The sequence below is a fragment of the Saccopteryx leptura genome, chromosome 1 (genome assembly GCF_036850995.1).
Source record: "Saccopteryx leptura isolate mSacLep1 chromosome 1, mSacLep1_pri_phased_curated, whole genome shotgun sequence".
Lineage (NCBI taxonomy): Eukaryota > Metazoa > Chordata > Mammalia > Chiroptera > Emballonuridae > Saccopteryx > Saccopteryx leptura.
The window spans coordinates 171092079-171105892 of record NC_089503.1 but is presented as its reverse complement, the minus strand read 5'-3'; the positions used below and the strand labels follow the sequence as shown (position 1 = coordinate 171105892).

The 13814-nt window shown below is 36.1% G+C and overlaps 1 protein-coding gene across 1 annotated transcript in view; it reads right to left on the bottom strand.

Annotated features, from left to right (window-relative positions):
• SPATA17 (spermatogenesis associated 17) overlaps positions 1-13814 on the bottom strand; it is a 105366-nt gene that overhangs the window by 67070 nt on the left and 24482 nt on the right. Inside the window, exons 4-5 of the mRNA XM_066360887.1 lie at positions 8125-8175; positions 1999-2102 (exon numbers count right to left, since the gene is read on the bottom strand). Coding sequence (XP_066216984.1) covers positions 1999-2102; positions 8125-8175 — 155 coding nt within the window. The remainder of the gene's footprint in view (positions 1-1998; positions 2103-8124; positions 8176-13814) is intronic.

The window sequence follows — 13814 nt, the reverse complement described above, 5'->3', positions numbered from 1 at the left end:
TCAGAGGGAAATCCTAAACATAATAAAGCAAAAACAACTAAATTATTTCAGTGTGAATGATAGGGTAGGTAATGATCCTACCACACAGGTTTGTTATGAAAATGGAAGACAGTGCTGAGGAAAGGGCTCACCACAGTACTCGGTATACAGTGAGTGCTCATTGTTGCACTGGAAAATTGTAATGTGCTCTGTGACAATACCTCTATCTGGCGAAGGGCCAATTCCTGGTGATTTCAGGGGAGCTCATGCTGAGGTATGTCAAAACTACATTTACTCTTTCACCTACATCACACGGCCTGAAAATATAAAGTGAACTGGCAATTTAGATAACAGAATAATAATGTTTGCTTAATTGTACACTAATTGTAGAGCATAAAACTATAAGTAAAAGGAGCATTCTATATCTTAAGAGAATCAAACTTTGCCACTATTGAAAGTCAAACACGGTGTCTCCAAATTGCTGTAGTTCTTGTTCTTGAAAATGTTTGTATATAAGCAAAGGTATGAATGCACATAATAATTTGAAGACAGGGTCATACATTCTTTCATAGTACAGAAACTTGAGGCCAAACTCTTGGAAGCAGAGAGGAGAGTTGGGAAATTATTTTTTAGATAATAATTTTAAGGGTCTCAGACAAAACCTTTAACAATGTATTTTCAATTGTTTGTTCTTTTTAGGTCAAAGGATTTGATTAGTAAAGTAATGGGGGAAAATAATTGAAAATAATATTACAACATAAATGTCAACTACTACTTGTTACATTTCCTATGATCTAAATATATTACAGGCATAGATATGGTCACCTACATGTTGTGAGAATGAGGCATATTACAAGAGGAAAATAACTATTTTTGAAGTAATAGATAGAGCTTTGGCAAAAATGACTGAATAGTGTTGCCAAACTCTATTTTGCATAAATTTATGGAAGATACATCATTCTATGGATGAAATCCAGGTGCTGTCTTCATATGCATTCAAGGAAATAAAACTGAGAGCAAAGCAGTACATTTCATTATGCTCCATGATATTTTATTTTCTTCTTTGAGAGGCAAGTTCTTGCTACTGAATATGTTTCTCAAAACACATTTGAGTCTTACAGTACTTACGGCTTCGTATCTCACAGAATCATTTTATACATAAATTCATTTTAAATAAAATAATTTTACTGAAACTAAACTATTTTGCATAGAATCAAGGAATAATTTAATATAATGTCTAGTCAAGAGTACAAGATAGTTATATATTTATGAATTTTGAGTTAAATAAAATTAACTCAATGAATTTTGAGTTAAATAAAATTATATCTCTATCTTATCAATAAATTTTTACCTTCCTGACCAGGCGGTGGCACAGTGGATAGAGCATCGGACTGGGATGCGGAGGACCCAGGTTCAAGACCCCGAGGTTGCCAGCTTGAGCGCAGGCTCATCTGGCTTGAGCATAAAAAAATAAAGCTCATCAGCTTGGACCCAAGGTCGCTGGCTCGAGCAAGGGGTTACTCAGTCTGCTGAAGGCCCGCGGTCAAGGCACATATGAGAGGGCAGTCAATGAACAACTAAGGTATCGTAACGAAAAACTGATGATTGATGAGAACATCTCTCTCCATTCCTGTCTGTCTGTCCCTATCTATCCCTCTCTCTGACTCTCTCTGTGTCCCTGTAAAATAATAAAATAAAATAAATTTCTACATAAAATATCACTGGGTTTTAGAAATTATTTCTTTTTTTTTTAATTTTTTTATTTATGTATTCATTTTAGAGGAGAGAGAGAGAGAGAGAAGGGGGGAGGAGCAGGAAGCATCAACTCCCATATGTGCCTTGACTGGGCAAGCCCAGCGTTTTGAACCGGCGACCTCAGAGTTCCAGGTCGAAGCTTGATCCACTGTGCCACCACAGGTCAGGCTAGAAATTATTTCTAATTATGGTAATGATCAACAACCACTGAATAATTTTTCTAAAATTTTCACTAGCAGACAGACTAGTGATTGTACTACTCACCTAACTGCATCATTGGTCTCTGAAACAGTTCTCAGATATGACTTCAAATAAAAATAATTAGAGCAGTATTTTCGAATCCAATAGCCTCGCCATCGCCGCTGAATCTGTTCAAGTAAAATAAAAAGATAAAATATGTCAGTGAACATTTTTAGTAAAAGCATTAGTAGTTCTTCAAAATAAGGGTTTTGACGATAATAACCCAAAATCACAGGCTTTTCCACTAATATAAAAAATATATAACAGTAAATGTAGGTCATAGTCATAGATTTATTATAATGCATTGAAATGACAAAAACTTACTTATAAACATCCTTTATTTTAAAACACATAATTATTTCACAAATACTAAATGTGAATTTAACTATTGAAAGATTAAACAGTTGCTTTATCAATTCCTACCTTTTCTACTTCCTGACCAAACAAGTTTACTTACTTTACATAACCAACTGACTGGAATATTGTATTTGGTTTTATTGAAATCACTTTTAAATGGGCTTTTTAAATGCATATCAATTTTTAAACAAAATGTCTTGTTTCTGCATCATGCCATGATTTTACTTTTTTAACAATAACAATAGCTAACATTGAGTTCTTATTATGTGAGAGGCACTATACTAAAGGTCTGCTTGCATCTATGCATTTAATCTTTAGAACAAACACTCCTATGAGATAAATACCCTTATAATTTTATTTACAGATGAGAAAAGTACTAAAAGGAGAAATTGTGTATTTTCCTTATAATGTTACAGTTATTAGCGATGTGCCCAAAAAAATAAACTAGGACTTCAGAGAGCTTGTTCTCTACACCACTGCAAAATAGAATGAGGCACAGAGTGCACTGAAGTTTCCAGCGGATGAACATTTCTGTTGAAAGCATCTGGTTTTAAGATGAGAGAAGTGTTGGGAGTCCAACAGAATGTAGAGTGTGCTAGCAGATGCTTAATAGTCATGAGAATCAATAATTTCCTTAAGCTCAATCTTTGTTAATACAACCTCTATTAGAAAAACTCAAAACAAAAATAATACTATCTGGATCTTAATTTTATGGAAAACAAATAAAAAATATTTCAACCTCTTTAAAGGTGAAGAAGACAAAGCAAAAATTGAAAATAAATGTTAACGTAGTCTTACACAAAGATTCAACTTCATTCCCTAAAATTTTCCAGCAGTTTACATATATTTATGAATTATTCTCATTAATGTGTGATTCTCTTATTGAATATGAACTCCTTCCAATGTTTTTGACAGTTAGCAAGGCTAGGGACAAACATCTTCTCTAAACATTATTTTTAAAATAATATAAAAGGGTAATTAATATAGAGATCATACCTTAGTCCATTGGCTTTTAGCCCCAAAACCTAGGCTTTTTTTTTTTTACACTAGATATGTTTAAAATTTTTATAACATGAATGCTAGATCTATAAGAATAAACAGGAAAAATGTTTTGTTTGAATTCTGATCCTCTATTTTTATTTTAAAATCTGGTCATTTAAAAGACATTTTATATTATGAGATATTGAATGGGAAGATTTTTGAAGAAATGTTTTAGTATGAGGAAAAATAATTGAAGCTATGTAGAACAGCTTGTAAGAACAATTAAATCAGAGGTAATAATTCTAGAAAGTAAAATTACATAGAACAGCAAGCTAATTTAACAACATTGTAGATTTTTTTCCTGATATTTTAAAAATAATCTTATTATAGAAGTTAATTACTAAATATAGAAAAATTAAGTTTTTAAATTATATACTCAATTTAGAAACAATCTCCCTCTAATTTAACCAAAAGCATATTTCGACTAACAAAGAAAGAGAGGAATTAATACAAACCGCTTTCCTAATGAAAAATAATAATCAATTGGAGTATGTATATATATATATATATGTAAATCATAAATGCAAATACGTAAATATTTTCCTGATTTACCTAATTTAATCACTATACTATCATTGTGAGGTGCATATTATTATTAGCCTCATTCAACAGAAGAGGAGATTGATACTTTGAGAGGTTAAATAGTTGTCTAAGGTTATATAGTTTGTTGGATGACTTCAAATATTTCCTATGCTTTTCCTGCATGTAGAGTAACAATTGTATTAAAGAAGAGAACATTTATAAATAAAAATACTGACAGAAAATCCAAAACCAGAAATAGAAGAGACTCAGGAAGCATGGGAAAAATTTTAGGATATCAAAATAGTGTCAAGGTAGGGACTATCTACCACACAAAAATAACATTAAATTCTAAACAAGGCCTTGTACCAGAACATGTGTGCTGGAATATGAGGAAGAAAAGAAAAAAGATGATGACTTACAATTGGATTACACCATATTAGAGAAGAAAGAAAAGTCAAAAACTGAAATTGGCTGAAACATCTGTGCAAACAGGGAAGGTAGTGACAGAAGCCAATGGCATGGGCTCCTTCCCACTCCAAACCGACCAACTCTGGAAAAAGCACCAGCCATGCCCCCCCCAAAGCCTACATGGATGTGCCTTCGGGGAACCTCCTTACACCCTCACTGCTTAGACATCTACCCAAAGGCAGGTTAAAATTCCTGTCCAAGACAAACCCTTTTATTCACAGTTGGGTTTTAAAGCACATAATAAGTAGAGGATGGTTAATAAATTAAAACTCATCCACATTAAAGTATAATCAGTCAATCTTTATGAGGCTTTGTCAGGGGTAAGTGAGCAAAAATAGCTGGAGAAACTGAGCATTAGTGTGGGTGAGGGCACAGCCATCAGGGACGGGAAGATGGGAAGGATCTAAAATCTCCTGAGCTCCTGCAATGTGCCGGGTGTATGCTCACTGTTTGGTTACCTCAGGAGAACCTTGTGAATAAGGTATATGACCTCCGTGTTCAAGATAAAGGGACTGTGGGGAAGTAACTTGGTGCAGATTACTTAACCAGTAAAAAGTAACTGGCAGACAGAATCTGGATAGAGATCTAGCTCTCTATTACTGTGAAACAGGTGTCTTGATTTTTGCTTAAATTTTCTCGTGATATCTAGTACTAGTGAATAGACTTATCATTGTTGGGTTTGTTTTTTGTTTTTTTTTTTTTTTTTTAATAAAAAAAGGACTTTGAAGAGGCACGATGATTTTTGATAACCATTTCTTCTTAATTTTAAGGTAAATAGAATTTAACAACTTGGTATTCATGTCCTTCAAAGTAATTGCCAACTTTCAGGTGTGATTGGTATAAAACAATTATTGTCATTGATCAGCTCTGAATAGATAATTTTAAACAAAGTCATTGTGTGCTCAGCAGATTACAGCTTATTAGCAGGCAACTTCCAAATGACCTCGTAAGCTAGTCAAATCAATGATGCATATTCCTCATTAAGTAACATCAAAATGTAAGTGGTCTTATAAATAATGTTTATTTTAAGCACTAAACCAAATGGCAAAACCTTGACATATCAAAAGTCGTCTGCTCACAGAAAAGATCTTCCCTTCATGGTGTTTACTTTCACCCCTCAGATTTCCTAGTAACCTTAATGTCATCAAAAGAGAGAAAAATAACGTCTTCTGACCCAAAACTAAAATGAAGACACGGACAACAAATTCACTAATAACTTGTCTAGTATTGATGTTCTAAAAGTATATGAGAACATACAAGTAGAGCTCTTATTCACAGTCATGATTCTTTTTTAACTAGGGTGCTCAAAACCCCTGAAGGCTGTGCAATGAACAGAGGAAAGTAGGTTTACTAGATTTTCAAAGATAGGGTGTTTAAAAAACAGTAACATCCAAGTATTCTTTCTAGGTGTCACCGAATTATCGTGGTAAGCTCTAAGCCCAGTGTTTGGTGGCCTCAGGTGATACCCAATGCTCTTTAGCAACAGAAATGGAGGACCAGCTCTCTGCCAGGCTATAAAAAGAAAACACAATTGTCCCTCTAGACGGGACAGGTAGAGAAGTGAGTTGAGCAGCTGAATCAGCTCATGACACGTGGATAAGATACTGAAAGCTGTTCAAACAGAAAGATCTGGGGGGAAACAAGAGTCGGGGGCCAAATTTAAACAAGACCCACAGTGAAGCGGTCAAGATGCTGGAGGAAAAACAGAACACTAATCTGGAGCAAAGTCAAATTAAAGACCAAAAAGGCAATAAAGTGTTACACAGAGCAGCAGGAGAAACAGGGCCCCAGGAGACAAGATAAAAATTAACTGAGCCGTTTATTGCTGTATTAATTGTCAGCCCCTAGTCTAGTAGCAAGTCATGAATAGGGATTTTGTAAGGCACACGGTGGTTCCCGTCAGCAGCTTAGATCACAGCAATGCTCCTTCAAACCTGTCTGTGTTATGAGGCTGACAAGACGCCAATGCTCATGAGGTCTTCCATCCACGTGGGAACTGCTGGGGACACATATCTCTTTAACTTCCTACTGTAAGCCAAGAATTGTAGGGACAAAGACTAAGAAGATAGGATTCAGGCCCAAAGGGGCGTATAGTGCGTGTGGGGTGGGTATAGGCACGTAAATTAGTCAGGACCATAGAGTGTTACAGGTTCTCTAATAGAAGTATGTTGGTGGTAAGTAGGGACATAATGAGAGAGTAATCAATTCAACATGGGTGGGTCATAAAGTCTTTAGTAAAATGGTGAGCCTTTAGAAACTAAAATAGCAAATCAGAATATGAATATCTATTACAACATTAAAAATATCACAAAATGTAACATTTCATTATAAAAAAAGGCATCTGTTTAGAAATGGATAGACTAAAAATAAAAATTTAAATTTTTTATCTTTTTAGAAGCATTCCTCCAGCCTCCTGGAAAACTGAAAATAATTTATTTGTCAGGCTAGGAGTCAATTATCAATATATAATCTGCTATTAGCTCAGTATACAAAAAAAAATTAAAAGTTTTTTTTTCTTTTTAGTGCACATGAAATTCCTACTTATGATCTGGGAAAATGTGTATTTGTTTGAACTTTATTGGCTATCTAGATTTCTGGTAGTTATGTAAACATTATTGCAGACACATCTGACAAGAGTAAGCAAGAAAGAAAGCATCCAACAGTGTTTTAGGCTCAGAGGTTAAGTCTTTGGCAAAGAGTCAAAATATCCTAAATTGCCCGACATCCACATTCTGGAAACAAACAAAAAAAAAACCCCAAATTGTTTCCCCTATTTCTATATCACTGAGACAGGTAAACAGCACACTGCAGCTGGAATGTCTCCCTTTGGCTCAGGACCTACTGTTTCCTCTTGATTGTTTTCCCCTTAAACTACAGAACAGAGAGGTAGACAGAGAGCCACTGGGGACTGTGTCTGGCTAGGGTCCAGCACACTCACACCCCTGGAGGAAAGCACTCTTCCTGAAGCAGGATAAATAACAAAAAAAAAAAGTTAATTCACTTGCCATAGCTCAACACAGGACTTTCAGAAGGTACCTTACTATATTTTTTCACCCCAAATAAAATCTATTATTAGCAGAAGTAAGAACTGATAGATTAATGAAAGAAAATATAATAAGGCAACGTAGGTTTTAAGGACATTATGAAATTAGCCTAAGTAACTTCTTCACTTAAAATAGCATCACAATTAAGCTACTATCATATTGCCTGAGGAAAAAAAAAAGTATTTTTGCTGTTCCCCAAAACTGCAGAAACCAAGCCAACCTCATAATCATTAAATTTGGCTTTCCAGCAAGATAATAACACATAAAAACGAACATAGAAATGATAGAAATAAAACTTCTAAGCTGGAAACTGACTTTATTACTGTTAAATCATATGAATAATTTCTAATTGATTTGGTATTGGACAGGAATCTTATAGTCCAGTACCCTGCTCATCTATTTATCACAATATTCTTTATGACACATGGAAAGTAATACATTGCTTCATTAATATTTACAGTCTTTCTCCAGTAATGGCTCAGAGATATTTAACATTCTAAAACATAAGCGTTGGTAATTATACATTTTACATTTTACTCTAATTTTTAATACTGCCAAGATTATTTAGTATTGCTAACTTTTAAACTATGTACTCTTTTCTCTCTTTACCATTAGCATATCAATCAAATTTGCATTATTCTGGTTTGCTCATTTTATTAAAAACGAATTCAAGGCACAATTGACTTTTCATTTGTTTAACAAGTGAAGAAATATTTACCCTGACAGCCATTGCATTGTAGATATTCATCTTCATAGTATAATATGCTAACTGTGAATCGAGAAAAAAAAAAGATGGCATATATTTCAGTTACACAAAGACAGTGCAGCCTATTTTTACATTTAAAAGATAAGAATCTTTATACATAATACATAATAAGAGCTCTAGGCTTAGAAAAATGAAATCAAACTTTGTATTGAAGAGATAGGCTTCCTAATACATAATGCAGGCTTAACCAGAAAAATCTATGGTAGTCAAACTAGGAGCTAATGGAGATATATGATCATAAAATGCTCTCCGCTGAGTTTGATAATCAATGGTGCTCTACTGAGAATAGAATAACAAAGCAGAAATATTCACAAGTGCTGGTGACACATAGTATTGTATGATTTATTCACTGGGGTTCTTTTAGCCAAAACTCACAGAAACATAAAAGGAATTCATATTTCAAGACGTCTGGTTTAATGAAAAATTCAAAGAAATGCTGTCTTCAGTCGAAATCGTTCAAGGATATGGAGGCAGCGATGGAGCAAAATTGTGCCTTCCAACCATCTGTACAAAATATTATGTACTTAGCTGCCTCCTGAGTAATCCTCAGGAATTTTGTTTCATTTAACATTCATTTTAACACCATAAAATCATAAATACAATGATACCATGTTACAGCGAATCCCCTGATATAGTGAAGACTTCCTGAAGTCTTGGTTTCTTTCTAATAGAGACACATTTGTCTGTTAATATACATGTCTCCATTAGAACAAATCATCATTGGGCAATACAGATTATGCCAATGAAAATATTGCTTTAAATAAAGCTTTTACACCTATTCCATCTTTTGATTAAAAATGTGAAATGAACAAAATTCATGACATGGCAATAAACAGCAAAGAAATGAAAACCTTTTTTTTTTCAACAACACAACTTTATGCATTTTTATTTAATCAAAATTCACTGGACTAATATAACTTGAGCCCAGGTAGTAGGTGTTCTGTTTAAGGCAAAATAAAAAATAAGTGCCTTAACCTTTTACAGAAGGGTTTTCTTTCCCTCAACCAACAGGGATTTATATAAAAGAATTTCACTGTAATTAGTATTGTTTGAATTGCTTAGCCTGATCCAAAGCAAATTGTCTGTGCAGAGCAGCAGGGCTGGATTATTTATCAACAGTCTGTGCAATTAAGAAACAGTTGGCTGCAATATGTTATTTACAAAAGAACACAATGCTGTTACTTCATTTTAAATTCTCTTTCTTTGTGATAGCAATCAAGGCATAAAGCTTGGTGTTGGAGGTGAATTCAAACTATTGACTTTAAAATCATGTTTCTTCAAGTCACATCGAGGCAGGTATAACCACGAAATATTTTCATACAAAAAAAAAAACCATATTGGCAATTATATATTTGAAGAAAAATCTGTGTTCGGAAGAAGATAGTTCTTATTTTTATCCTATTGCTGTTCAGTTTGCATCAGGGGACATGTGAGCTTTCAAGCCACAGACCTGAGTCAGTTCCCGATGCTGCTTTGAGCAGCTGGGTGGCTTTGAACAGGTTACTGAAGGTCTCCCAGTCTTGATTTCCATCTGTACACAATGGGACATAACATACTTCCTAGAGTTGTTGTGAACACTCAACATGAGATGAAGGTGCTTGGGTCATAGTGATGGTCACAATGAGAGGAATGATCAACAGTGTTGTTAAAAGTATGACACTGAACTCTAAATAAAATCCAACATGTCTAAGAGGCAGAATTTTATTCCAAATGAAGAGGAAAAAGAGATACATCCTTTAGTATAAGAATTTCGAATTTTACAAGTTAAAAGGTGGAAGAACACTTTGATTCCAATGTATTGGTCTCTTGTGAACCAGTAACAGACGTTACATTTGCTCTCAATTCTCTACCCTAGGTGCTTTTGAAAGCACACATATATATATATGTATATACATGTAAGGCTTTTTTGAGTGCTATATTTATATAACTTGACCAGATCAATTGGCTTTATTGGCTAGATTGGGCAATACAGAGGAAATATTTGTATCAGAGCAATGGCAACGGCATCTTTAGATGCTATGCACACACTGGTGACAGATCCAACAAGCCTGAGCCTTTGTCATTTTCCACATGAGTGTCATACTCATTTCAAAATTTTGAGTAGAATCATTAAAATGATTTATTATCAAATAATCATGAGTATTCTGGGCATATGCTTTGCCTTGTTTGCTGGTAACTGATACCAATCTGGCCATTATCAACAGCTGATCTTTAATATAACCTTTATTTTTTTCAGACATAAAAAATTTAAAAGTCCATTACATTATTTCTTGCAGTTACTATTAATATAATCGTTAGAAGCAGGTGAATCAAATACAAGTTCATTTCATAATTATAATGAAAGTATGTTAATAAAGGTTTGAATTAATATTAGTAAGTCGGGGTCTTAAGTTATTCAGACTTTGGTGTTTATTTAAAAGGCAAGACCCTGCAGGGAAAAAATATATTATGCTTCAGTTTTATGCTCTGACACTAAAGAGTGATGAATGTTGCCTTATTAACTTATAACTGATTTGGAAGCCCTATAAAGAAATTTATAAAAGGAGTTGGGCATTTTCTCATCTATAGAAGAAACATTTACTAATCAAATAATAATCTAGTCAATAAATAAAAATATCTGTAGAACAGTATTTTATATATTTTTACTAACCATAAAAAAACCCCAAAAAACCATTGCTGGTATTTATCATGACAACATATAATAGAATTTGATAGTAGATGGCGTCCTCTGTCCCATTTAAAGTTAATAACATTTCTTTCCACTATTACTCTTTCAAATACTAATCAAATAAAAAAGAACTTTGTAAGAAGCAATAAAATGGTAAGCAGAATATAAATAATGTGAGCCTTGAATTTCAGCAATAAAGTAAGTTATTTTTACAACTTGAAAACTAATCTTTTAAAGTAACAATTCTTTATAAATTAAATGGTTCTACCATAAGGCTATTAATACACTTTATCAAAAAATGTTAATTAAATTCTATAAAAGTGGTTGCCATACATGCATTATTCACTGAATAATCTCAATTAAAAAAACATAACATTGAGCAGTTTTAGACTATGTTTATATGTTTATTTCATTATGATACATATAAAATTAGTCATGTATATTAGGATCTTGTTTATACATTGCTGCTTTGAGTGTGGTGATAAAAAAAAATACAATGTATTCAATATTAAACCTAATGCAAAATATGTAACAATAAAATATAAAAAAGAAGAGGAAATTTAAAAGGATAAAATGTAAGCTAGTTAGTTCAGTTGGGTACAGTATCTTCCCAATATGCCAAGGGTGTGGCTTCAATCCCTAGTCAGGGAACATACAAGAGTCAACTAATGAATGTATAAATAAGTGGAACAACAAATTAATACGTATTTCTCTCTCTCCCCCCTCCCCTTTCTTTTCTAAATTGATAAAAATAAGTAAATAAAAGGATAAGATGTACTTAGCCATCCTGTACATGCTATATTGCTAGATTCACTCAGGTAACATTCAAAGAACTAGTTCTCCAAAAAAGGCAGAGAAAAGAGAATTTCAACATGTTTCTCTGGTACTGTAGCCCATAGGAGTGAGTATTTTCATTTTGTCATTCATGAAATAAAGCAGGGAGTGGCAGGGACAGGCTGCATAGAGCATTATACAGTTGAGAACAAGAAAGTTCTGGAAACAGTAGAACCATTTGTGTGTCCCATAGACAGAGCAGGTAGCAGTACAATGCCAGCAAGAGTTGACAAATACAGAGGAAGACAAGATGGCGCTGGAGTAGGCGAACGTACCAACATCCACCTCCCAGAACCAAAGTGGATTACAAACTAATTTTAAGAACTATCATCTGGAAAAACCAACTTTGGACTAAACTAAGAGGACTCTTCAACCAAGGAACACTGAAGAAGCCACACAGAGACTGGTGGGAAAAGCAGAAAAGCAGAGAGGGCTGCCCAGCTCCCCAGAGCAAACAGCAGCCGGGAGAGACTCGCGTGGCGGGAAGTGAGTTTAGCAGAGAGGGCAGGGTCCTGAGTCCCAGGAACAAAGCCCGAGCCTGCAGCCCCAGAGGCTAGAAGAGGTGTATGGACAGTATTTAGCTGGAAACAAGTCAGGATACTGTTTGTGAGAAAGAGACTGATTTCTCAGAATTAGGATTCTTCTTAAAGGGACCGCACAGAACACCTCTCTCACAATCACTCACCGGGGTTCCAGGGGACGGGGAGAGAGGAGAGTACAAGAGTAGCAGGAAGAGAGTGTAATCTAGGAGGCACAGGGAGAAACATTTTGGGAGACAGCCACCCTAACCCCTGGGACAAGTCATTCCCCAAATATGAAGTGAATATTTCCCCTGGAAAGAGCAATACCAGCAAAGGGAAGCAGGACACCAGCCAAACAAGCTCTCCTGCGGCACTCAGACCTGAGTCGCTCAGGAGGAGGGAGCTTTTGGGACTACAGTAGTAAGTGTTAGGGTTTGAGCTGCAGTGCCCCCACCCACACGGCTGAGGGCTCGCCAGAGGGTGGGTGGCGGTGGGACGTGGAAGCGTGGTTCTGTTGGCAAGGGCAGAAGCCAGCTGGCCACCACTGAAGCCCAGGTGTGAGCTTGGTCTTGCCCTGCTGGGGAGGAGGGGCATGCAAAAGCAGTCAAGCCCAGCAGTGGGCAGCCTGTAATCCAGCCTGCGGGGGGGGGGGGGGGGCGGGAACCCTGGAAGGGGTGGAGACCTGCCCTTGAGCAAGGGCGCAGGAGCACAGCCTTGCCCCGCTCATGGAACCGAGGCTTGTGGCTTGATTTGGGAGCCGGCTCCTCCCGCAGGAGTGGAGCAAAAAACCCAGAACAGGCAGAGTCCCGCTACTGAGCATGAGCATGCAGTCCCACCTGGCCTGTGCAGCCAAGGCTTGCAGCTGTCCCACGAGTGGGCTCCTCCTGCAAGGGCAGGGCAAAAGCCTGGAAACAGGCGGAGATCCACAGCTGAGCAAAGGTGCTCGCCACTGCCCTCAGGGCTGAGCATAATGCCACCCACAGGGGCAGACCAAAGGCCAAGGCCACCAAGGCTTGTACACTCAAGCACCTGATCACAGCCACTCCCATGAAGGAGCGGCAGAAACCACAGCAACAGCCCCAGTGGGCAGACACCGGCAACAACCATACCCAAATACCCTAGGCAGCAACAGCAGAAGGGGTGGTGGGCCTGCAGACAGACCATACCTAGGGAACAGAGGCCACACCCAGTAGACTCCAGGAGCTGAAACCTTCCTTTACACAGAGAAAATGAGAAGGCAGAGAAATGCAACACAAATGAATCAAGAGACATCCCCAGAAAAGGACTTGAATGAGCCAAATATAACCAAATTACCAGATGCAGAGTTTAAAATAACAATTGTTAGGATGCTCAAAGATATTAGAACAACAAGAGATGGTCATTACAAACACCTAAATAAAGAGATAGCAAATATAAAAAAGGACATTGAAATAATAAAAAAGAATCAGTCAGAAATGACAAATACAATATCAGAAATGAAGAACACAATGGAAGGAATTAAAAGCAGGATGAATGAAGCTGAGAATCAAATCAGTGAGTTAGAGGACATGATAAAGGCACGGGAGCAGAGCACAAAAAAGAAAAGAGACTCAAAAAGTCTGAGGAAACTCTAAGAGAGC